Below are 24,140 nucleotides of genomic sequence, written 5' to 3'. Positions count from 1 at the left end.
ATTATGAATTTAGAGGGTCTCTTTTAATTTTTATATTAGCACGAATTAATTAAAAAGAGAACGTTTCACGTACAGATTTTGTTTATGTCACTCCGTATGTTTCTTTGCAAACCTCCTTCTCAACCGAATATCCAGCCCCTTTCCTTGTCACATTTCATACTCTTAACAATATTATTACCACTTAGAGCCCGGAAATGAAGGTGAAGACTCTTCCCCTACAGTGGCATGGTGCTTTAGGTTTGAATGCAATGCGTGATGAGTCACACTCAGACCTCTAGGTCACCAGACTGATGTGGCAGGGAAAGGGAGGGGGCATATAGAAGCGGGAGCCTGCAAAGAGGACCCCCAAGGAAAAGCTGTTTGCCCCTGGATCCTGTCTTCCACTGGGACAATGAAAGTCCCAAACTATGCAAATTAAGGGCCCCTGTAGTCTCGCTAGGTTAAAGAGTCAGGGTTCAAATTAGGAAAGAAGCACACACACTCTTGACTAGAGTCACTGATCTCCCAGGATGGAGGAGCAGAAAGAGCTGTAGCCCCTTGCAAAGACACCTGCATCTCTGTTACCCAGAACTGACCAAGCTTAACCTCTGAGTGCCTAGGAAAGTGTTTTGTGCTGCTCTCTGCCTCCCCGTCCTCACCCCCATCCTATTATTACTATCCCTTTTGCTCAGGTGTGTTGGTAACCTCGACGGTTACAGCCACCTTACATTCCTGGGACACACAGGTAGCTGCTTTTCCTTGAACAGTCTGGGAAAAAGTGTCTGCTTCTACCTGACTGCATTCAGCTCCGGACATCAGGAGGTGGAGGGCAACCCCCCATTGGAAGCAACTTGCCTGCCTCCCAAGGTGTGCCTGACAGTTCCCGCTGAGCCCCACCTGGAATCTGGAATCGGGTTGTCCCGGGCTCCTGCTGGCTTTAGAGGAATTGTCCTCCACACCAAGTCAGGCACTTCAGACTCTTTTCTTCTCTGTCACCCATCCTAAGATACTTCACCAGCATCATCTTCTTCGGTGAAGAGAATGTGTCCCCCAAATCCAACCTGCACCCTAGATTGCGCCTGCCCAAATCCAGAGGGGTCCAGGGCTTGCAGGAACCTCTGGTCTTTTTTTACCCTCTGCCTCCGGGATCCTTACTCAGCACTCCGGGTCTTGGTCAGCTGTTTTCTCACGCCCCCACCCCAATTTTACTACCGCGCCCCACTACATACCTCACTCTCTTCTGGGTCTCTGGTGTGGTGCCCTGAGTGACCACTCTCGGAACTACGGTGCCACTCTCTCTGGGATAGGGTTCTTTGGGAAACTCACCTCCCTATGGAATTTGCATCCGCCGGGAAGGGGCTGGACTCCCAGAAAGCTGCCTCCAGGGACGGGTTACGACTCTCTGCCCAATCTGTCGACCCCCTAGTTATTCCCTATTCAAGGTCTAGCTGGGGTCCCTTCCCTGCTTTCCTGGGCTCCCAGCGCAGGGGTATCGGGAACTCTTGGGGGGTGGAGCAACAGCGGCGAGTGAAGCCCCTCTCCCGCCGGGGCGCGGGGGGGCTGGAGGAGCAGGAGCTGCTGCTAGCCCCTCCCTCCGAGGGCTGGAGGGACTGACGTGTAGGGAGGGTCCGGGCGGGGCCGGCTCTGCGAGCGTCCGTCCCCCTCCTCCGCGAGTGGGGAGGAAGGCGGGGGTGGCGCGCACCGAAAAGGACTTAAGTCGGAGAAGTTTGCGCACAGCCTCATCTCCGGGCGAGCAGAGGCAGGCTCCGCTAAGGTGAGCCTCCCGCGCTTTGGGGAGCAGAGAGCAATGGGGGAAAAAACCCTTGCCTTGAGCCTAGCTTACAACCTTGGGCTTTGAACCTATCCCTTCAAGGGTTTAAAGTGCCTGGAAATTGGGAGGGGAGCAGGAGAGTGCCCAAGACTAACCCAATTTGCTCTCACATTAAACTAGGAAAGCCAGCCCCCCAGGACCCTGGGTGGGCTGCACCTTGCAGCTTGCGGACCCTCCTGGTTGGACAGGTGCGCACTTCCGCACCTCACCCTGAGACTGGCATTCCCTGCCAGGGAATGCCCAGTGAAGCCTGAATTCCTGAGACGCCTGAGCTGCCCAGACACCGAGTGAGAGAATTCCTGGTAAGATGGGTTTGGGGCGGGAGTGAGTGGGATTTAAAGATTTGGGGGTCTCAGAAATAGCTAGAGGAGTTGTGAGATTGATACTTTGTTTGTTTTTTTTTTAATTGCTAAATTGTAATTTGATTGTGATGTTAAGGTCTCTTGTAGCGTCTCTGTTGTTTGGGCTAGGCTGCTTCACTATACCTTGATTAAAGAAAAAAACAGGTGTCTTGGAAGGTGTTATAGTTCACAATGTTGTGTTGAGAAGCTCTCTGATTCCAAGTGAGTTTTATAATATTGCTCATATGAATTTTCTTTCAAAAGTTTTAGTCTTCATTTTATTGAGTTTAACAATTTCTAGACTTAAAGTCGTGGTTTTTCCCTAAGAGGTGTTTAGTAACTAGTAGAGGACATCGGCATTTAGAAAATGTATTGCGTTGTTCTCAGTCTTAGAACAGTCTTGAAATTGACTACAGGAGTGAATGAGGTTGCTTGTTTGGTCATGTTTTTTTTTTCTTTTTTTTTACAAAGAATTACTTTCCAACAATCATTTATGCATAGCAGCCATTCTTCACACCTATTAGGGAAATCTGCCGTGTACATAGTTTCCAGAAGAGCCCTCTTTTTCATGACGCTCTTTCCAAGCCGGGGTGAAAGACATCAAGAAACATTTCAACAAATTAATTCCTCTTCTCAAAACAGTCGCTTTCCTTGAGGTGCAAGGACATGCGAAGTCAGAAATCAACAATGCAATTAGATTCGTCACTTATCGTGCCGGTTTTGTTTTGGGAATCTACCTAAAAGTTCTGTAAGATAGCTTTAATCCAATAGGATACATAAACAGAAGGGGGGGGGGCAGGGTCTGCAGGAATCCACGACCACCTTTGTGGTGTAAGTGGGTCTGAGAAAACCCATCTAATCAAGAATATTTGTTGAAATTATTGGGCAACTAAGACTAAAATGTTCAAAATAAGCTAAAGGTTGACCACCTTCCTGAAGCTCATGTTAAATGTCCGAGTGTCCAAGTTTCAGTGTTTGAAATGATTACCGAAGACAAGTATTTTACATAGTCAAGCCGATTGACTTGCTGTTCAAGACAAAGTGGGGATGCTTTTTATGCTTTGACATTTCTTAAAGACAATTTGTACTAGCTTGTTGCTGGCCTAATAATTTCAGTAGTTAAAGAATTCATCTTTAACAAGTTGGAATTGCTGGTTTCATATACTTTTGTTATGAAAGGAACTAGGATACCCGGGTTCACAAAGCCTTCCAGTTTGCCAGTAACCACATTCATTTCTATTCTAACAGTCCCATCTGGGATTTGTTTTGGTTCATTAATGACTCTAATCTACAGTTAATTTTTAGAACTAAAACTATGAGAATAACATTTACCACGTTGTAAAAATGTTTATTGCTTATTCACCACACCAACACATTGAAAACAGTAAACTGACCCACAAGAGCATATAACAGCCTTGGAATTGTACTGTTTCATGATGCTTAGATGTAAATTTAAATTTATATAAGTATGGTTCCTAGTTCCCATTATCTTGTAGTTTTAGAAGACAGCAGATGAATAAAGATAGCCTTTACGTCAAGCAATTATTAGTATAAAAATGATGTGGCATCTCGGTTCTTCATGAACACCTCACAGACTTTTTCAATGTTGGCTTGAATAAAAATGCTGTCTCTTGTTGGTGTTTATTACAGTAAAGGTAAAGAGATGATAAGGGGCCAGTGATGTCTCCCTGACAACTTGAACTGCTGTTCTCAACTTGAGCCACAAATTAGAATCCCTGAGAGAATTTTTGTTTAATAAAATAAAGGTGTGGGGGAAGCATGCCCGACCCTACCCAACCTAATTAAACTAGAATATCTGGGGAAGAGGTCTGTCTATTGATATATATCTTTAGGTGATTATAACATGTAACCATGACTGATAAGAATCAGCCAATACAGTTTTCCATAAGATTTGATAGAATCTATTAATGTTGGAGGGTCTTAGAGACCATATATGCCACTTACTGAATTGCTGGTCTGATCTTGGATTTTATAGATTAATGAATGTTGAAAGATCTTGGTGAAAATAAAAATCATTTGTTATGGTGTCTGTCTATTCTTTCTTTCCACGTATGTGATACATATAACTTGGTTTTCTAATCAGAAGAAAGATTTTATTCCTTGATGTTAGATGTTTAAATACTAACAGATCCCAGGAAAATATGTTTTCCCAGAAAACAAGCTATCTGCCCATCCAGAAAATGCTTTAGTGAACTGTAACGTGAACTCTATCTCCAGTAAATATTAAAAAATAATGCTTTTCAGTTTGATTTCCTTTTGCTAAGATTTATATGATGCACGGTGTGCAAATATATACCTTTTGAAAGGTGAGAAGGAAAAAATTAAAACCCATCCTCCCTGGCATACCAGGTAACATTCTGGTGCCAATTGTGTTCCAGTATTTTCATACAAATTAATTTTGTAAAATTCATAATAAACTTTTGAGGTTAAAGAAAACCTCTGCCCTGATTTTATATATGAGAAAATTGAAGTTCTATTATGCCTATAAACTTTCTTAATGCCACAAGTTAAGTAAACTAAAGATGTGCTCAAATCCATACCTTCTTATTCTGAGTTCAACTGTATCACTAAAGCACACCTTAAATAAATATTTATATTGTTAAAAAATTTAAAGACAGCACCTATTTGCAAGTGACAAAAGGTAAGAGAAAGATTCCAGCACAGCTGTGCTCGGGCAGGACTCCTGGCTCCTCAGTGTTCGGCTGCACGGATCGGGCAAGTAATTCAACCTTTTTAGTTATAAAAGCTAAATCTATTTAAAAGATTTTTTTAATGTGGATTAAATGAATTAATAGTTGTAAAGCACTTAGGTAGTTGCTTTGTGCATAGTAGGTTCTATGTAAGTGTTATATTTTAAATGTAATTTATTCATAAACATTTTGATTATTTACTAAATGCCAAGTATTGATTCAAGTCTGACAGTACATTTAAAAAAATCATATCTTTGTCCTAAAGGATTTTTTTTCATCTATAGAAAATAAGCGTACATAAATAGAATGATTATGCCACTCACAAATTGGCATTTCTTCTATAATAAGGATAATTAAAAGCATGGTTTGCTACGGCAATTACGTGATTTTCAATTGTTGATTTGATCTTCCAGTGCTTTAGCTGATGAAAAACCAAATGGTAATATTTTGTGTTGGTAAAAATGATCCTGGGTTGTTTTAGATTTCACCAATACACAAAAATCACATACTTCTGGCTTCCGTGTATAAAAGCTGGAAAACTGATCTATGATGAGTGTATGGATCTTGAAACTTTGCATTTTTCAAGTATATCGTGGTGTTGGAGCATTCAGGAAGAATCAGTAGAAAATGCCATTGCTTCATATTCCTTAAGTGCAATTTTCCTAAGTCGGTCTCCTCGAAGCAATGTGTATGTGTGGATTTAGAATATAGTTCTGTTTTTATTCCTGAAGGGAAAAAAATATTTTTTAGGAAAGGAAATATCCATCAAAGGGCACAGTGAATGTCCCTGGTACCAAGCTGGTTTGGAAGCCCCCTCTCCTCCGAGTTTGCTTGCTCGTCTGTGCCTGCAGCTCCACTCCACTGCTTGACACCTGTAGGCACCCGAGGGCACTTGCGGCATAAGACGTGGCCATAATTAAAGAAATAATGGACACTCGTGTCCTGTGTATGAGAACAGTTTAGCATCTGTAAACACGAGTTAATTCTCAAAAAAAAAAAAATAAAGTACCTGATTCAGTGCAATGCAATCAATATTTCTGTAATCAATATTTAACTCTATTGTAGCACTAGAATTTCTTTTTGGCAGTGCATGCCTCTCTTTCACGTCTTATCAATTCTCAAGGGTACTTTGAATTTCTGACGGATGCTATGCTTTTTCCCCAGCTCCACAGCCACCCCTTTTATGGCCATTATCAAAATATCTAAATATTCTCCCAATATTCAGCCACGTTTCAGTCCCCGTGTGTTGAATTCACAACAAAAGATTGTAAGCTTTCGTCTTGTCATCCTCTGTTCATAATTATTCAGTGATTGCCGAGGATGTAGCCCCCTCTTCAGAATATTATTTAAGATACTTCATGACATTGCCCCATCTGACTTTTTTTTTTTTTTCCGTCAATGAGAGGGAGAAAATCTCAGCAGCTCCTTAATTCCAGTTCTGGAGCTGCAGTTTGACTAGGAAAGTTGACTCCAGGTTTAGAGACTATGCTTCTCCTTCAACCTTTTGCCCTTGTCTGTCAACTTTGGTTTATATACTGTTTCTTCAAAGCTGGTGTGGTGGGGTGTGTGTGTGTGTGTGTGTGTGTGTGTGTGTGTGTCCATTTATATATTGGTCCAGTTGAAGACTCTTTTGCCTTGGTTTGTTTCTCCTGACAGTTCTTGTCTTAGAGCTATGCGTGATTTGTCTGGGGCTTCGAAATCCAGCATTTCAGATCTAACCTGTTCATCCTTCTGTTAATTCTCCACCCCACCCCAATAACACAACAAATTTTTGCCGTGATAGGATCACTCATATTTCAACACTCATTAAATAGTTACTAAATTCTTATTATGTTTTAGTCAGAGACTCCTATGATAAATCACAGTCCCTGATTTGAGGGAACTAGACAGACAAACTAACAAATGCACTGTCATAGGTGATCGGGGTGCTCTGCAATGGGAAGCAGGGATGCTTCTTAGGGTAGTGATCCTCTTCAAGAGGACACGAGTTGGTACTGACGTGATCACACATAAAAAGCCAAAAAAGGAAGGGACAACATTAGTTGTGTTGCACAAAAGAGATTATATATACACACATATATAATACACATGTATATACACATATATATGTATATATAATGTATATATATATTAAAAACAAAAAGCTTGAAACAGCGTGTTATTTGGGAAACTGCAGATATGTGGTTTGCAGGCCACCGATAACATACCAAGCAGCTAATGTGCCTGCTGGACTAAAGGGATTGCATTGTATCCTAAAGACAAGGGGTTAAAAAAAATAATGTAAGGGACAACAATGGTCAAACTTCCCATTTGAATGAATCACTCTGTTGAAAAAAAATAGGAGAAAAATTAGATTGAAAGTGGGATGGATACAAATTAATGGAAAGTCTGGAGCCTTATTGCCGTAACAGAAAGAGAAATAATTAGGGCCACTTGGAGATACAATAGTACGAAACAGTATGGAAATTATTTAAAGGTAGTATTTTAAGTATTTAGTCAATGATAAATTTGGAGGTGAGATGAATGAAAGCACTGCCTAGTTGTATGAGGAATTCTAGCTTTCCTTCACAGATAACAACAGACCTACGGTGTCAACCACCTAGCATAGATGAGAACTATTTGGAAACAAAAGGATACAGAGTTGAATTTGCAGGGGGGAGGAAGAAACATGATATATTTTGTTTTATGTACATGGTGGTGTTCCATAGAAGTAAATATGGATATTCATGCCTCAAAAGACTATGATACTAAATTTAAAAAATAGAATAACTTCAGTGCAGTTTTAGCAGCTAACAGTAGAAAGGAGTTAAAAGAAAGAGGAAAGAAAAACATCAAACATAGGAAATTAAAATGAAAAGCTAAACATTTAAGGCATAGCCTTTGGGGACACCAAATTTTCAGGGACAAATGGAAATCAAACCTTCCAAAGACATGGGAGGCTAGATGCGCAGGAAAACACAGAGCCAGTGGCTCCATGGCAGACAGAAAGAAAACCACCAGGTCTGCAGTCACCAGGAGACAGAGGAGGAAGAACGCCATCACGGGCTGCAGCCTGGGGTGCCTGCTTCAAGGGGTGGGAAAGGAGGCCTGAGCTGTACAGTCATTTCAGTTAGTTTGAAAAGCACTTATCTCTCATTTTTAAAAACTGTACAACCTCAAGTTTCGCTTAAGTGCTGCTTCGTTCCTCGAGTCTTCTCTGACAGCCACTGACCCCTCAAACAAAATGTAGTATTACGGCCATCTGTCAGTCTTTCAGAGACTCCACAGACTCTGCGTGTTGGGGACGACGTGTGTGTGTGTGTGTGTGTGTGTGTGTGTGTCCACACATACAATATGTGTATAGCATGTTTCCTTTTATTCAATATATTCTCTTTTGACATTAATTCTCTGAAACAAACTTTCTAAATCTCTTTATTCCAGTAGGACACTGGGGGAAAGACCAATAAGGGCTTTATAAATTCTAGTCCTCTAGGAACTCTAGCATTTCAGCGTGCACAAACTCTTCTCGGACTGGTTATATATTTAGAAGTTGTATAACTAAGTTTTTAGGATAAATGTGTCAATTTTCGGATGATAAGATGAATCTATTCTAGCTGCTTTGTGACTTGTTTCTTTTTTTGTTATGAATGCATGTTAACTTTCCTTCCTTCCATTCAGATTATGCAGGACAGTCCTCCATTTGTTTCATCTCCCCAGCAAATCCAGAGAGCTATCTATGTTCGTTCTGGGATACGTTAAAATTTATTTAAACTTAGCTATCATGATGCTGGGATTTTTTTTCCTGAAGTGATTTTTGTCACAGTGAAGTTTGAAGTTTTATTTTAAAGAATTAATTTGTGATTGTCCCGGAACTTCCAGATACTTCCTCCAAATCAATAATCTGTTTTCGTTTTGGGGCTTATTACACACATTTTCCCTGTTCTTCAGGGAATAGGTCGAGCATCACGACAGACAGTCAAACATGCAGAACCATATCCAGTGCCCCTTACCCCTCTAAATCACAAAGAGAAGAGGACAGCTATTGCATATGGGGTCTGCAGACTTCGATTACTGCGCCTACACTGAAGATAGCTTTTGAAAATTAAATCTGTACCAAATATGGGCAAGCTGCTTTTTCCTGTCACTATTCTGTAAACAATCCAGCCAAGCACATATTTAAATAGCATCTATAGTAGCTGGAGTGATGGCTCAACAGTTAAGAGCACATACTGCTCCTTCAGAGAACTGAGTTCAATTCTGAGCACACATGTCAGATGACTCACAGCTGCCTATAACTCCAGCTCTAGGGGGATCTAATGCGACTGACCTCTACAGGAACCTGGTCTCACATGTGCATACTACTGACATATACACGTACACATAATTAAAAATAAAAAGAATTCTTAAAATAGAATTTATATTATAGTTGTTATTACATGTAGTCCAGAATGACAGGAGGGTGTTTGGATTACAATTAAATACTATGCTATTTTATATATGGAAACTAATTGTCCACAATTTTTGGTCCTGAAACCAATCTATCATGAATTCTGAAGGACAATTATAGCTCTGCTTCTTGTCGTAGGATGAAGCTAATTGGGTGCTATTTATACCTTTGTGGGCAAGGGTGTTCTTATTTCCCTAGTACAAACCAGAACCAGAAACAACTCCCACTAAACAGAAGATTTATCTTCTTTAATCTAAGTCCTCCAAGTTTGGGAGATACAACAAAATAGTAACTACAGTTCATGGTGGCCCACTGAGCACTGGATGCAACACTATTCAGTCACTTCTCAGGACACCCTTATATATCCTGTGTCCTTAAAGAATATAATAAAGTCCAGTCCATTGATGAGGAAGCAGGATTAGAAACTTGCCAAAATTCATGGATCCCTGAATATGGCAGAGCTACAACTCAAAACTAATGCTGACTAACCAACTCCAACTAATGGCAATTGATGGTGACTTTGAGACCTTAAAAAAACTATAATTAGAATATTAATCATTGCAATGGTCAAGCTTTTGCAAGAGCTCCACCCAATGGGATTACAGGCATACTATGACTGTATTTACCCCAAATCCCAGCTTGGAATAGTTCAAGTTCTGCCTATATTTATGGAATGTTCTAGATGCCTAAATATATTAGCAGGGCATTCCTTCACAGCAACGAAAATATGAAATGTAATATTGATTTTAAATTTCAGGCTTTTATTATTTAACCAAGTCCCTTTTTAAGTAGTCATCAAATGAATTTACTAATTATTAACAGCAATTTGATGACCACAAAAGATGAAAACTCTTTATACTTCCCTGGAGCTCAAAATAACAAGTGCTCATCCTGTTTATACAATGGGGGAAATGGCCACTTTATAACAATTAGTAGTGATTCCTAAAGAAAAGCTTGGCTATTTGAGGAGCTTTTCTCTCTAGAGTGCTCCTCGTGAAATCATCGCAGTCAACAAGGGCAAAAGAAAAGACAAATTGTATGGCTGCCAAATTTAATTGTAAATTGACTCAATTCATATACTAATTAACCCAACTTTTTAGCCCAATGGTAATAATTTTTCTATTCTTATGTGGGACAGGTGGAAGTCTGGCAAGTGTAAGGGTGTCCTGAAGAAAATATTGATGTTTATGAGCATTTGGATGGAATCTCTTTAGTCTAAGATTCAAAGACGTTCATAGCACAGAGCACGCAGTCATGCAGATGGCTTCAGCACCTTGCCTGGGCCTCCTACAAGGCTAAAAGGTCAGGACAATATTAGAACACTTTTTCATCCCTAACATCACATAGACTGCAAAAATGGCATTAAGGCAAAACCCCAATGAAGCAAATGATCATAGCTCGGGGGCCAATTCAGGAAAAATAAGAATTTACTAGGTTGCTTTTTTTCCCATTGAAAATAAAAATAATTTTATTGCATCCCATGAGGAAAATATATATTCTTACAAATTAGATATGTTATCTTTAGTGAATATAAGGTCAATGAGAAACTTGGCTTTTCTTTTTTGCTACTAAAATATTAATATCTAGGCACATTTGAGGAGTAGCAGCTTGATGTCCAATTTTAATGTTATGATCACATTGAGCTGCATTTTAATATGTTAAAACGACACTTCTGCCTTTAAGGTGGAGCCAATATGTTTTCTTGGTAATTAATATTTGACCTTTATTAAATTAGGAATCCAATGCTTTCATTGGGGAAAACGACAGCAGAAGTGTCATCATCCCCCCCCCCCCCCCCAGCAGAAGATGGTATTTTTGTCGGGAGAATCCCATCCTTTGAATCCATGTCTAGTACTCTCTGAGGGACTGATAGAGTAACTGGAAGGCATAAGCATTTGCGGGAATCCTCCTGCTCCACTACACTCCCAGATGAGCAGAGAATGAAACACGTGAGCAGGAGTGACCTATCTCAGTTGTTTCATCTAGTCTCCTGGTAGGTCCAGGACTTTCAACCCACACAGTAAGCCTGTGTGGCCCAGATGTAAAACTTCCCAAAGAAAAGCCTTCCCCTGTCTCTCTTTTAGTCTCTTTTTATACTTTTCCGTGCTCAAATCAGCTACTTTTTAAAATTCATTTTACATGTCAACAACAGTTCCCCCTCCCTTCCCTGCTCCCGCTCTCCCCTATCACTATAAACCTACCAACTACTATTTTTTTTTTTACCTTGTTCCCACAAATCTTGCTTTCTTCATATAGGGAAACCTGTACTTAACTCTCTTCAGGAAAAAAAAATATAGTCATCAATAATGATGTTTTCTTTGTGTTGTAAGTCTGAGTGTTAATTTCAAATGTTAATCTTTATACTACAGCTAAAGATATTAAAGACTTAATAGCCAATGTAAAACTAACTAAAAGGCAAAAGTATTCTATCAATATAACCAACTTTTAAATCATAGGTTTTTGAACTTAAGGATGGATTTAGAGCAGTTAAGAACTTGTAAGACACGACATACACAGAATGGAGATATTAATTAAAGTATCTCAATAATACCATAATGATAACTATATCTACCACTTATGCAGAGCTCTCTATGAGCCGCTAACATTCTGTGCTTTTTATTGATTTCAATGCATTTGATATTTACAGTATCCACCTAAGGTAAGTGCCATTAGCGCACATTCCCCACAAGAAGAAACCGAGGGAGCAGGACGGCCACACATAGAATTTGAAAATGGTTCCAAGGAAATTCAAAGCGTAAGTAAATCATAAAATAAAAATGTACTTACTATTAAGTTTATAACAGCCAAAGTTTATTATTTTAATGCAAAATGTCTTTTACTTTTGTATTTTGTTTGTCTTTAAACAACAGATCCATGAATTTCTGTCTTGGAAAATATATAGAAATAATAAAATTTTTCCTTGTTTTCCTCTCCAGCTCTCATGCTTAGACCCAGGCCTGTAGCATCCCACTGTGCACTGTGCTTTACCCAAAGTGGAAACTGTCCTTTTCCAGCTTGGCAATTTCATTCATAAAAAGCAAAATCAAATGAAAACAAGTTGATTTAATTTTTTCAAAGATGCAACCTCTATCAAAAATATAAAGCCCAACTCGATATAACACGATTTTTTAAAAGAACCTTAAAACTACATTTTACTTATTTCCATGAAAACTAGTCAGAAACCCATGGTATCTGTGGTTTTAATGATGTGGAGGGGGAAATAAATGTGTGGGCACAAAATAGCAAATGAAAATACATTGAATTTTAATTAGTCTAAAAATGGTCAATTTTCCTATTCACTCAGAGATGATAAACTTTCCAAGTTCTATTTTGGAGAGTGACAACTCTTTTCCATGTTCCCTGAACAGTCTCATTTCCCTATCTGATGACTGCCTAGGCACTTTGTGTACTTGGGCAAAACAGGGGTTGGGGTAGCAATAGAATGGGGACGGTCCATTCTGAAACTCAAAGAAAACTGTATGTCCTTCACCCATGCTCAGACTACTGTCTCATGCAAGTGATTTTGTTTACTATGCTATTTTTTGTTTCCTTACCATACTTGCATTTATACTCATTTCAACTCTTGGACATTTAGCTCTCTTACACATTTCTTGTATTCTCTCTTGTAAAATGGGCTTAATTTGAGATTTTCCCCTAGTGTGACAGCTCAATTATAGAATAGTAAAATAAAAACTATTGAAGTAGAACATACCTATTTTACAACAAATTATTCAATTTCCTCAAGAATTAGGAAATTATTGGGTGATTGTTAAGAAATTATTAAGATTCCAATAGTGCAGGAGGGTTCACCTCTCAGTCTTTCTCCATCATCAGAAACTACTAACTTGCAAGAGATATTCTTAAAATGAAAAGGATGTGGTTTCAGACTTAGCCACAAGTGCTGGTGGGTAGGAAGGGGGTTTGGGAGACAAAGCACCTTGAGGAGGCTGACCGGGCAGCTGGCAATGCAAACATGGTGGGAGAGAAGTTGGAGGCTTGCATTTCATATTTAGTCGTTCATTAGTGTGATTTCTCCTTCCTGTCACGGGGTTTCTAAGCAGAGATCCAGAACAGATACTGTGTGTTACAATTCAATTTCAGATATATTTTTGCCAACAATATATGGGCACACATTGTCTCATTTTGATTGTACAATAGCCTGGAAATGGATATATTTTTTATCTCCAGTTCACAGATACTAGGACTGAAATTTAAAGAAACCAATAGAGAGATGGTTCAGCGGTTAAGAGCACTGACTGCTCTTCTAGAGGACCCGTGTTCAATTCCCAGCACCCACATGGCAGCTCACAACTGTCTGAAAATCCAGTTCCAGGGGATCTGACACCTTCACACCAATGCACATAAAATAAAGATAAATAAATCATAAAATTTTTTTAAAAAAGAATAAGTTAAAATTAAGAGATTAATTCTCATCATTAGTAATGTGCCAATGCAGTCATTTTTGACTGATATAAGTGATTACTACAACAGTTCTTGGAAGAATTATACCGTTTAATTCATGCAGTAGACACAAGTGGTCTCACTTTTCCCAATTAAGGTCAGAGGGTTATAAAGATTTCAGATGAGAAGGTCATATAACTAAAAGCAGAGGCAGGATTTGAACCCAGACTCAGCACATCATACTATAGTCTGAATCCCTACCCTGCACTCCTAGTAAAAATCAGAGCTTATATGCTTGATCGTATCTACTTGGTGCTGAGTTTGTGGCTATTCAGGGTCCCATGTGGGTTTTAATTGAAAATAGTTGTTCTCAAATGTGATCTTTAACCCCTGGCAGAATTTCACTGTCTGGTAGAAAATGAGAAGAAGTTCAAAGACAACGTCAAGAACTTCCCTAACTACTAAAGTCTTTCCCTACAAAGGACTGCCCTTTGTTCTGCGAACATAAGCTTTCTTTTGCAGAGCAATAATGTTCCTTTTTAATCTAATGAGTTTCGGAATGGCTGATAATTATTTTTAAACATACTAATTAAAAATTTGTCAGTCCCTCTGCCTCATACTTGGGACAATTGGAGAGAACGGCGTCACTCATATACTATAAGATTCTTACCTCTAAAAAAAAAAGTAGAAAACATGTAAGAATGAAGAGAGTTATCAAAATATATTTCACAGGTTTCTCTAAGACTTAAGCTTTATGCTTAAAGTTCATATGCTTTCTGGTTTTGAAAGGCAGTTAAGGGAACCAGTATATAGCTGGAAAAGAGTGACACTATCCATGTCCAATAGACTGTCATCGAATATACATATACAAAACACCTGAACTCCAGCTGAGTACTATACATACGGCCGTGCACTGTCTCACACTCTCCTTTGATAGGCGCTTACCACTGTGGAAAGAAATGCTACTTCAGTAGCCATGGTGGTGTCATCTTGAGAATACATAATGATAAATATATATATATATATATATATATATATATATATACACACACACACACACACTGCTTGTCAGCAGTGTTTGGCCTTTCTTATGCACAGATTTCTGAATATTTGATATCTCTCTCTCTCTCTCTGTGTGTGTGTGTGTGTGTGTGTATGAATGCGTGCATGTATGTGTGTGTGTGTGTGTTTTTCTTTTCTATTGTGGTAGATATCAAACCTAGAGATAAATACATATCAGAATAGCACCCCTTATATATTCTTGTTATTATTTTGATCCTCATCTTACAATTAAGAAATGTATAGTTCAGATTAAAAGGTGAGCTGAAACACCTCATCTAGTTAGTGGAGGGAGTAAAGGCTTTACTCTTTTTTCGTAATCATCTTCTCACAGTTCTGCAGGCAACACATCCTTGGTTTCCACGGTAGCCCTGTCACAGTCCTGCTGATGGTGATCTCGGATTCACATGGTTTGAGTTTGCCTCCAGCATTCTGAAAATGTACACCTTATATGTCCTTGTACATATGGGCCCACCATGAGAGCTTCTCAGTAGAAAAACAGAAGAAATCTAAAATGACTAATTATACATATCAGGATAGTCAGGGGAGCTTTAAAGCAGACTCACAGAAATTATACGAGCTCATCAGATGACATAAGGAAGACTCTTCAGTGCATAAAGAACGTTGTAGCTGGAGGGCATAGCTTTAGTGAGAAAATAGAACTCAAACGTGAACAATGGCTTGATATCTGTAAAAGAAGGTTCAGTGGATGACCAGGGCAAACCAGATACGTTTGCCTAAAGTGCAGATCCTAAGTTTTCTCATGAATCTTTGGTTTGTGGTTAAGTTACCTATACCGTGACCTGATATATCAGGAGTACAGCACCATTTTAATTGTTGATAGGAGGTTTAAAAAGTTGCATACACTGATTCCTTAAGTCAAACACACTTTTTTCCACCCTAGTACTAAAGAATACAAGGCTTCTGTCTTTTTAAAAAGAAAGCAGAAGTGTGCTGTAGCTCAGTCCTCAGAAGAAACAAATGAGGAAGGAAACCAATTCCTTTTCCTTTCTTCCATGGGGCTTGTTTTTCTCTTAATGTAGGCAATCTAGTTCTTGTTCAAGTTCTTTGGACATCTGGAACTTAAATAGTGACTTCTAATATATTCAAATACAGATTCATATAGAGTATACACTGTGTTGTGAGAATGAGTATCTTAAGCTTTAATTTTTCAGCATATGAATTATGTTTCATACCTTCTTGTGATTTGAATGTAAAATGCAGCAAAGAAATTGTCACATGGTGTGTCAACCACAAGATAGGGATAATAGCAAGACTGGGTCCCCAGGGACAGTCAGCATTATACTAGAGAAAGAGACCAGTGTAAAGTGTGAACCAGGCAAGGGGAGAGAACTTGGAAATTTTCAGCCATTATACTAATTTATGAAAATGGCTTTGAAATATTTATGCTAAAAGACAAAAATATTTCTTCAAAGATTAACTTTGTTCCATTTAAAGTAGTGAGTAGCCATTTTCAAAATGCTTTTTCAAGTGCCTGGGTACTTTGCCAATCCCTCCTCCCAGCACTAAAATATGAAATAGAAGAGACATTATGGCCTCTGTCTTTGTGACTACAGGTCCATTGCAGAGAGTGGAAATAATGTGGATCAGATAATAGTTTATATTTTTAATATAAATCCTTTTGCTAAACCACAAAAGGGCAAAGGCCTTAGCCTGTCTACCAAAAGACTGTGGAAGACACTTCCTGATAGACATCTAAAAAAATGGAAGCAGCCAGTTGCTGGAAGGGACTGGTGAGCAAGATGACTTAGTCTTTAGCAGACAGGGTGGGAACAGAAGAGATTGTCTCATCAGCACAACCTGAATTTCTCCCTGCCTTCCAATAGCTCTAGAGATTTTAGGTTGACTGCTAGACCCACTTCTCCAGGCCCAGTTTTTCCCTTGACAGTGAGAAGGTCAGAAAAATACTCATACAATGTAGTTGCCTCTGAGGGAAGCCTGCCTGGGGTAGGTTGCTTTGTCATTACTCAAGCTTCTAGCATTTCCTTTTCTTCCAGAATTTCCATTACTTCTTTTCCATGTGTCTAAATTCATATCAGGAACAAATAAGTTAACTTAAGAAGAAATTGCCACTTGTTCTCCTTAAATATTGATTAATATAATTTAGAAGCTATATTTAAAAGACTGCAAAGTACAACCAGATACAGAAAACTGAACTGCTCACGGTCTATGTCTTTCCTGAGCTTCAGGGAGGTACAGAAGGAAGAAAAACAGTTCTATTTACTTCAAATGAGCATTCATCTAGATCTTGAAAGATGAAATTTTCAAGGAATAGTCATATTCTCTCTCTAAAACAAATAGGAGTGTAAATGATTTTCTTTTAAGTGGCAAAGACAAATAGGCAGTACCGAGCCATGGCGTGAGAAAGGGGAGCACAAAATAACAACATGACTTCCTTTGAAACTGCTGCTGCTGACGGAATCCTTATGTGAAAAGCAAGAATTACTTTATTTTTTTACTAAAATTAGATGTAGGGCAGTTGTTACAGGAGTTCCTGTGCCTTTTGCTCTGTTTCTTCTCTTTGTAATGGTTTAATAATTGAAATAGCTGAAGTGATGGCAGAAAAGTCTAGTTTTAAATAATCTAAGGTTTCCGTTGGCTTATTCAGGTTATCCACTGTCTTAGGCAGTGTGGTACAGTGACAGAAGAAAGACAGACCACATATCCCTGCAACTGCATGAAACTGAAGGCAGGCAGAATGTACACACATAAACACATACATAAGTAAATAATCATTGAAATCAAATGTTGAAAAGTGAGGGATTTGTTTTATGAAGGGTCAACATGCCATGAAGCTGAGGATAGAATACCAATGGGATTTGTGCAGAAAGGGGGAAGTTAATAAGACAGAATAAGTGTCTAGATACATATTGGAGTTTAGCATATTATCAAATAAAACCATTAGGAAAATAACAATTATCAAAAAAATACCTTCTACAATATTACAAATGAATGCTTTTTGTAGGGCAAATATAAGAGAATATTTTTATAAGCGAAGATCATAGCATTCTAAGCAAAACACAAAAATGATGATGGTATTCTAATGATGATTATGGCTTAAAGAGTATTTCCTATGCATCAAGCAGACAGATTTCATTTTAAATCACATACAAACACACACACACACACACACACACACACACACACACACTCACCATTCTAAGACCTTACAATCTTTGCCTTAATTTTAGCACCCAAGAAACAAAAAACTGTTCCTTTCTTCTTGTGTTTTCATTAGCTCCACTTAACCATTCTGTAACACATGCACACATCCGAACACTTCTCTGTAAAACACAGGCATATGCAAGTCTTACTTGCCAACTGTAAAAAGTATACTAGCAAGTATTGCTTTTATCTTCACTTGTATATACACAATCTGAGAACTAGCAACATTAGGGAACTCCCAAAATCATTCTCAGGAATGAAGCAAAACAGAAATTTGAACTCAGATCTGCTTGAATGAGATAAATTATCAAACATGGGGGGGGGGGTAAGAAGAGTTCCTATAAACTTAAAAAAAAGGAAAAATATTTTAAATGGAAAAGTTGTAAGCAGGGAATTGCAAAAGATGAGAGAAATAGTCAAAGTTATTAAGAGTAAAGGACCTGACCTCTTTAGTTATTAGGGAGAAACAGAAAATATTGTTACTGACCCAATATTTCTACTTATTGTCTCCTTAAGAAAATTGTGAATCTTTTGTCCCTGTCTTTTAGTGTCTCTAGAATGTTATTTCTATTATTTCTGTAATTCTTCAAAAGTGAATGTTGCCTACACACAAAGAGAGGACCCTGAAATGTATTATGAAGATACTGAACAGCATTAGAAAGATGTCCCTTGCATATTAAGAAAAGAAATTCCAAGAATTATATATCTAAATGGAGAAATTATTCTGCTTACAGTGTTATACATTATATGTGCAAAAGTACACGGAATGTTGGAGTTGCTAATTAGCTGTACTGCTAAGAAGTTATATTTATGAACTTGTGTCAGCCTACTTAATGTGTTCAAGTACAAGGTAAAGTTCCCCTTAACTTACATTGGAAATATAAATTTTTAAAATTTTGTTAGTAGAATTATAAACAAGATATTTTAAACTAAAACCCATTTTTAAAATGATGAGCACATAGCCAGGTCTTGGGGTGCAATGAGATCATGCTCTGCAGATCTAGACTCTGCTCTTGCACTGACAGCAAGCGCCGAGCTTAAAATCCCATTTCTATGTTCACCATCCATGCCTGCTTTGCTATATTAAAGCGGCCTTGCCCTATTCTTGACAAAATCAAGTATCTGCTAAGTACATAGCTAACTTCCAGCTAACTAGTGGATTTAGGAAGTCATCCGTGTCATGCCCAAGCCCTTTTCTCTGTATGTTTCCTCTCTGTTAAAGGTAAATTTTATCCTTTTCACACAGTTGAAAAAGACCCCAGTGAATACGTCATGTTTTAACTAAAATAGAGCACAAATAAGATTTAAAAATAAAAACAGAAAGCAAAAACCAAAAAAAAAAAAAAAACCTATGTCTACCAGCCAGCCCAAGTCGAGTTTGCTAGTCATTAAATTCTTGTTTACCAAAGCTCTTTTTTAAAGATATGACTATGGAATATATATTAGTTTGTCATTTCTGTTTGTTTGAATAGACTTGATAAGCACTATGCTGTTCTTGATAGGTGATTCTCTGACATTATTACTTGCCTACATCAATACACATTTTTACAAAGTCTTGGATTCAGTATCTTTCCTTGGACAACTGCCTGAAAGTTTTGCAAAGAACCGGAAGACAGGCACCACCCAAACTATTGCCTTGAATGCTATTCCATAAATGGCTTTTCTCACATGTAAAACTCATTTATTCTGAGGTACCAACCCTGTTCTATTCCACTACTCCAAATGACCCCAGGAGTGTGCGGCCTACCATTCCCTCAGTCACTTTAAGGATAATGAGTTCACCTTCCGCTTGCTTCCCCACAGCTCCTCAGAGGCCTGAGTTAACTGGGCTTGCTCTGTTTTGCAGCACGAACATGGTGGGTCATAGCTGAAACCTGGTCACATCAAAATCCTCTTCTGACAGCTTGGACTCCAGACCACTTACGATTTCCCTAAGGGATTCCCCAGCTCGATGTAGCATTCTGACAAAGGAGCAGTCTGTACTGTTTATACAGAAAATCCTATCACCCATCCTAGGGAGGGGGAGCCTTGACATTTCCCATAGCCAGCACCTCCAGACTGCTTGGTACAGTAGTTAACAGCAGGGACTGTGATGGCAGAGATTCTCAGGTCAAACATTCCGCCCTACTTACGGACAAAGTGGCCTGCAGGAAGCAGTAGTTTCCTCATTGAGTAGGGCTATTAGTTCCTGCCTCTCTGGATCACTGTGCCACCGCAGCAGGCTCTGGGTGCGTTGACAGTGCAGAGTAAATGACCAAACATTCCGGAGAAGTGAGTAATACATACCAGTGTCCCACACGTCCATATGTTACACGTATGACTTGACAAATGGGATATCCACGGACTCTGCTTTTATAATTTTGATGTGTCCTATTCCTGAAGAGGAGACCTCCATTTGTATAACACAGGCATATATATATATATATATATATATATATATATATATATATATATATATACTTGGCTTAAACTAGGAATAATATGGCCGACTGGTCTCAAAGTTTCTTGCCAACCGGCAATTGATGCATTCTGTGCCCTGTTATCCTGCAGTACCGCCCCACACACACTTCCTTAGGTCTGAGATTCTGCTTTGTCAGCTAAAAGTGACATTAGCAGGGTCACCGTTCATCATGAGCCACTTGTACTCTCTAACTTCTGTCTCATTTACCTTCCTCCAGCCTAGACCCCCCTTCTCTTAGAAAGGCATGTATACCCAGCATGCCTCTAAACCTTCAAAATAAAGCACAGATTGCCTTAAAGTGTTGAACATTTCAGTCAGTTTCTAAGGAGTGGGAGTTCATGATAAATAGACTGTTGAGTAAACAAAGCTTCGAATAAAGGTTATTTTACAATAAAACATAATGTGTGCACCAACTTTCATAGTTATTTATTAAAATACACACCGTCTTATAAATGGAAACCTACATGAAGCATCGAAGCAAAGTCTCTCATGGGAATTCATCAAACCCCATGAAAACACACACTACGTAAAATGTAAATTACCATATCAAGGTTTATCGTTTGACCCTGGCAAGTTTCAAAGTTGATATTAAGGTCCAAATTTTTTGAACAAGCTAACATAACAAAAACAAAAAAATGGTTGGCTCATTTTCTTAGGATTTTGATGTTACAGCTCTGTTTCGAGAAAAACACCGATGCCTCATCTAGGTACAGTAAGAATAAGTGCTACACTAAAAGCTTGGTTGTGGCCACACTCAGCCCTGCATCTCCCGAGTTGACCCTGGATCACAAAAATGTCTCCTTGAGCCATCATACATAATGTAGATGTTGTTAAAGGGCTCTGCCAACCCTGTTGGAGGTCCCACTTTATTCTTCATTACCATTACATTAATCTTCTTCTAAGCTTCTAGGGAAAATAAGAACCCACAAGAGTAGCTTTTTTCCTTTCTGCAACATGAATTTATAAACTTAGCACCATAAAATGCTAAGGAACCCTGCTGACAATCTTACTCAAACCTCCACCTGCCCAGGGATCCTCCTCAGAGCTTCCAGGTCATTCCCTTACCAAACAACTCTCTAACAAACTCACACTGCGGCCCTTCAGAGACCGACCTTCACTCTCCTCCCAGGGTACCAGTGAACATCTTGCCAATGTTGTACCTCCACCAGGAATGAAATTTGATAAGAAAGGAGATACCAGATTTAAGAGGGAAAATAAACCTTAGTTTTGTAGAAAGTACATTTTGCTTTAAAACTTTCTCCTTCTGAAATAATACCATACTTGTCAAAAGCAAAAGCAAACCAAGGTTCTGGGTTCTATCAGGCAAACAGAAAAGCATATTCCTCTGTCGTCTCTGTTCCATAGAACAAATGTGTGTGCATCTTCTCTAGTGAGAATGAACTTCAGGGGTTGTCAGACATCCAAACTGAACATGGTCTATCCTGTGCAGCTTCCGTGTCTAATGTATCAGAGGTGGATTGCATAGAAAATGATAGGAGACTTCTATTCAAGCTCCTTCCTCATCATATTTTCTAATCACCTGTTTAATGAAATTTACATTTGTATTCAATAAAGCACACTAGTAATATAATACAGCAATACTTCGTGTACCGAGATAATGACAAAAGATAAATAAATGCAATTATCATTAGTACAAAAACTGTAAAACAAACATAATTAAACTATGTTTCAAGCCAGGGAGTTAGAAAGAAATATACCAGATCAGTTCACAAAGATTGCCTTTTAACCTTGGTTTGTTTTAAGGCATGCGTATGTGCATACCAGAGAAGTTTAATTGTATAGGTGCATACTAGTGGAGTTTAATTGTATATGTGCATACCAGTAGAGTTTAATCTGTGCCACTCATAATCTCTACTGAGTACCTGCTAGATCTGAGGTCTTGAGAGGGTGTGTTATCTATTTTAATTCCACGGCCGCTCTGTAAGTTAGATAACTCACCTTGTAGAGGAAATTAAAAGTTTGTGAGGCAAACTAACAATGGCCAAGATCACTTAGCCTTAGCTTATGTCTTCACAGAAGTCAAGTCTTTGTATTCTCTCTGACTTTCTTTGTTTTGGGTATAAATACTTAAATTTAGTGGCCTTTTTTATTGGCACTAATGACTATTTTACTAACTGCTAGTTGAATTTTTCCTCACTTGTGTTGTTTGTATGCACAGACTGTTTGTAACTTTCTATTCCATCTGTCCAGGAAATATACCACCCCCAGACCACCCCCAAAAATAAATAAAATAAAATTTTCTAAGATGTGTTTTCCCAAAACGACAGGTGATAGTATCTAAGACATCCCTACAACCTTTGACAAAATGCTCTTCATGTTTACCCCAATACCTATAAATGAACTTGTTATTGTGGCCATGGAATAGATCTAAACAACTGGCTCTCAAAAGCCCCATGAAAGAAGGTTGTGCTGTTAATATTCTTGTTTGACCATTTTAATAGTGTTCTGAATATGTAACTTTCATTGCCACAACATAAGAAACCTTTAATAGTAAAAGGAGCACAATTTGTTATCAAAGAGTCCAGAGGGTTTTGACTCTGTAGTTGATTGCCAGGGAGAAGCAGACAAGATGTCCAGCAGGTGGCACAGCGTTAACACTCAGTGTCCGTTGTGTTCAGAGACAGATCCTTAAACTTGGCTGAAAGTCTCAGAGACAGATTTGCTTTTTAATAGAGTATTTAAATATTTACCCAAGGTATTTAGTTTATTTTTATATTTTATTTTATGATCCAATAATTTTGAATTCAAGTATCTTCTTTGGGGCTTAAATGTTAATTTGTGATCCACTTATGTCTGCCTGCTATAGATTTATACTATGTATGTATGTGTATATATATATATATATATATATATATATATATAGCTTTTTCCCTCTTTTTTTAAATAAAAAAATAGCATATAAAACTTGAAAATATCCCTGGGATGAAGCCTACTTGATCATAATGGATAATTTTTCTAATGTGTTCTTGGATACGGTTTGCCAGTATTTTGTTGAGGATTTTTGCGTCGATGTTCATGAGTGAGATTGGGGGAGGGGGTGAAGGGTGGGAGGAGGGGGAGGGAAATGGGAGGCTGGGAGGAGGTGGAAACTTGTTTTTTTTTTCTCTCCTTTTCTCAGTAAAAAAATGGAAAAAAAACTTGAAAATATGACTTAAATACTACAGAATTTTTAGTAAACATCTTGTAAATTTGCAGAACCGAGATGACTGCCATAGAACTGGGGGTAACTAGTACCACTGGTATCTCCTCTGCATCTGAATTGTACTCACAGCTAGGCAGACAACAGAAGCTCAGATCCGCCAGTCATCCAGACAATTCAGATGAAAGCCACAGCGCAATGTAACTATTTGAATGTGTTATGTAGGTACTTTGTTACCCTCCCCACACCAGTGTGTGTGTGTGTGTGTGTGTGTGTGTGTGGTTAATCTAAATAGAAACCCTGTTTAATTCTAAAGGTGGTCCCTCAGCTTTGATTACATTGGCAACTTTACAAATCTTTTTGTCTCCAGATTTACGTGTAAAAGAAAAATAGCATCATATGGTAGTGAACTGCAAAGGACTATATGTCCTATATTGAGAAAAACAGAAAGGATCTCAGCTCACATTTTGACATTTGTGGTATTTACCGAGAAGGGGGCAAAGGGTGACTGCCACTGCTGTGGAGCAAACCACTACAGTCAGCTATGTTGCTAACGTGACCTCTTCAAAAGATAAGACATTGAGT

At 38.6% G+C, this 24,140-nt stretch overlaps 1 protein-coding gene across 2 annotated transcripts in view; it reads left to right on the top strand.

The window, feature by feature from the left end:
* The first annotated feature begins 1,664 nt into the window (after nt 1–1,664).
* Calcr (calcitonin receptor) overlaps nt 1,665–24,140 on the top strand; it is an 85,937-nt gene continuing 63,461 nt past the window's right edge. For both annotated transcript variants that reach the window (XM_041675603.1, XM_041675604.1), the window contains exons 1-3: nt 1,665–1,753; nt 1,931–2,112; nt 11,936–12,043. In XM_041675603.1, the coding sequence (XP_041531537.1) occupies nt 12,021–12,043 (23 nt within the window). In that variant the 5' untranslated portion in view covers nt 1,665–1,753; nt 1,931–2,112; nt 11,936–12,020. The remainder of the gene's footprint in view (nt 1,754–1,930; nt 2,113–11,935; nt 12,044–24,140) is intronic.

The sequence above is a fragment of the Microtus oregoni genome, unplaced genomic scaffold (genome assembly GCF_018167655.1).
Source record: "Microtus oregoni isolate MIOR12 unplaced genomic scaffold, Mior012 000026F_ref0000081, whole genome shotgun sequence".
NCBI lineage: Eukaryota > Metazoa > Chordata > Mammalia > Rodentia > Cricetidae > Microtus > Microtus oregoni.
This window is presented reverse-complemented; position numbering and strand designations above follow the sequence as displayed.